This window comes from Buceros rhinoceros, unplaced genomic scaffold, assembly GCF_000710305.1.
Source record: "Buceros rhinoceros silvestris isolate BGI_N320 unplaced genomic scaffold, ASM71030v1 scaffold9366, whole genome shotgun sequence".
In the NCBI taxonomy this organism is placed as follows: Eukaryota; Metazoa; Chordata; class Aves; order Bucerotiformes; family Bucerotidae; genus Buceros; species Buceros rhinoceros.
This window is the reverse complement of record NW_010415772.1, coordinates 19,490-21,629: the sequence shown is the minus strand read 5'-3', so window position 1 is coordinate 21,629 and position 2,140 is coordinate 19,490. Positions and strand designations below refer to the sequence as shown.

At 38.4% G+C, this 2,140-nt stretch overlaps 1 protein-coding gene across 1 annotated transcript in view; it reads left to right on the top strand.

The window, feature by feature from the left end:
* SSU72 (SSU72 RNA polymerase II CTD phosphatase homolog (S. cerevisiae)) overlaps positions 1 to 2,140 on the top strand; it is a 20,779-nt gene that overhangs the window by 3,125 nt on the left and 15,514 nt on the right. The window contains exon 2 of the mRNA XM_010137535.1: positions 998 to 1,141. Within this exon, the coding sequence (XP_010135837.1) occupies positions 998 to 1,141 (144 nt within the window). The remainder of the gene's footprint in view (positions 1 to 997; positions 1,142 to 2,140) is intronic.

Here is a 2,140-nt window from a genome sequence, read left to right as displayed (position 1 = left end):
GCAGGAACTGCCGGGAGAGGAATGCGTGCTCCGGCCGGTGAAGGAAGTAATTATCAGTGGGTTGCGTGTGTTAGAGGCACAAAGTTTCAATGTGTGGAATTTCAAATATTTCAGCATTCTGGACAACAGTGACAGTATTTTAGCATGTGACTTTGTTTCTGGTAGTCTAATGGACAATCTCTTCTTAGTGCTGTTATTCAACAAATACTTTGTGATGTTTTTACTATTATGGAAGGGTTTGTTAAGGTTTATGTGGGTGTGTTTAGGGTAATCTGAAAGAATATTTTGGCATTACACTAAAGACAAGCAGGTTCCTGCCTTTTTTTTTTTTTAATTGTAATTATTAAGCAAGTAGTTGTTCATAAGAATGGAATGAAGCTATCCCTGGCTTACCCAAGCATTTTAGGTACCAGCCTACAGACTATGTGCCCCACTTTTGTAGAGGTAATTACACAGCTGATTTTCAGTCCACTTGAGAAAAGTGCCAGGCACACAGATGTTTGTACTGGGCTAATGAAACTGCGCTACAGGTAGTTCTGGCAACATAGAGAGAGAAATAAAGGAGTTAGCCCAGCATCTTTAGCAGGATACAGAGGTATTGATCAGTTGGTATTGTTGGTTGCTTTGCCATCAGGACAGAAACATCTCTGCCTGTACTGTATTGTCCAAGAGTGAATACAGAACTTGTTGTGGATCCAAGATGCCTGAAAGCACAAAAGAAATATCCAAAAGTCTGTGTACCGTAATTCTAAGAAAATGTCCCATAAACTCCAGGCAGTCCTTTGGAAACAGTGTGTGAGTGTCTGTTGTAACTGCAGGGATATAATGTAGACACGTTGTGTACACTTGGCACTTTGGTTGAGAAGAGTTGCCCAACTGTTTGGTTGTGATTTAGCTGATTGTTTTTAAAATTCTGTGTGTGTTCTTTGGCACTTTGGCATTTAAAGTCCATCCAATCTAACTGCCTCTCTTCTCCCCCTTCCCTTCTGTCTTTCAGCAAACGAGGATTCAGTGTCCGATCCTTTGGAACCGGGACTCACGTGAAACTGCCAGGACCAGCACCGGACAAGCCGAATGTTTATGATTTCAAAACAACATATGATCAGATGTACAATGATCTGCTTAGGAAAGACAAAGAACTGTATCCCTGTGGCATGGCCTTCTTAAAAAATCCAATATGATTCATCCTTGAAAGGTGTAATTCATTATTTGGCATTATGCGTTAGGAATGTAGAGTTGCTTGACTGGCGAACTTAAAATGTTTTAAGTTTATAGGAGGTTTTTTTTTTTTTTTTTTTTTTTTTTTTTTTTTTTTTTTTTTTTTTTTACAATAGGCCTCTAATGCTCCCTTCTAAGTTGCTCTTGAGTTACAATGCACACATTCAGAATGCGCTTTTCTAGTGGGTTAACACGTTTAGCTCTTGAATGAAAGCACATTAATACTATCACAGATTGTCCGTTACCTCCACTGCACTGTGGACCATATTTTCTCAGTGCAAAGATTGTCCTGATAATGGATGTGCGAAGAGCGACCACCTCAACATTAATGTTACACTTAGCTCAGACACACTGACAGGTAAGGTTTACAGTATACTTTCTCTGGGAGAGAGGTTACCTTCCATTAAAGAGCTCACCCTTCCCACTGAGAAATTCTTGATATGCAATTTGATCTGTGCACCGAAAAAAAATCATATATTATAAAGAATGGACGTAGGAGAGCAGAGGTGATCAAGGTTATGCACATTACTTCAAACCTACTTAAACTAATATCAAACTCCATGATTTTAGAATATCTATATTTAAAATTGATTTTTCATTTATTTTTAAGAAAACCCACAAACGTACAAAATTGAGGCACTCATTGTAGATACTTTTTTCTTAACAAGGGATCTGGGTTGGTTTGGGGTTTTTTTTTTTTAAGATGTTACGTATGAAAGACAAAACTTACCCTGAATAAGGGCTTCAGTTTATGCTGAATTTCTGCTTAAAAGATAGAGAACTTTCTCTAGATAGAGAACCCTTTAGAATGAGGTATCCCAGAAGTGAATCGTGGTAATTTAATAGAGCAGTCTCTGCACTTCTTAGTCCATGAAGTTTTCTGCTAAAATCTTGGCTGTGGCCTTCTGAAGATCCAGCAGGA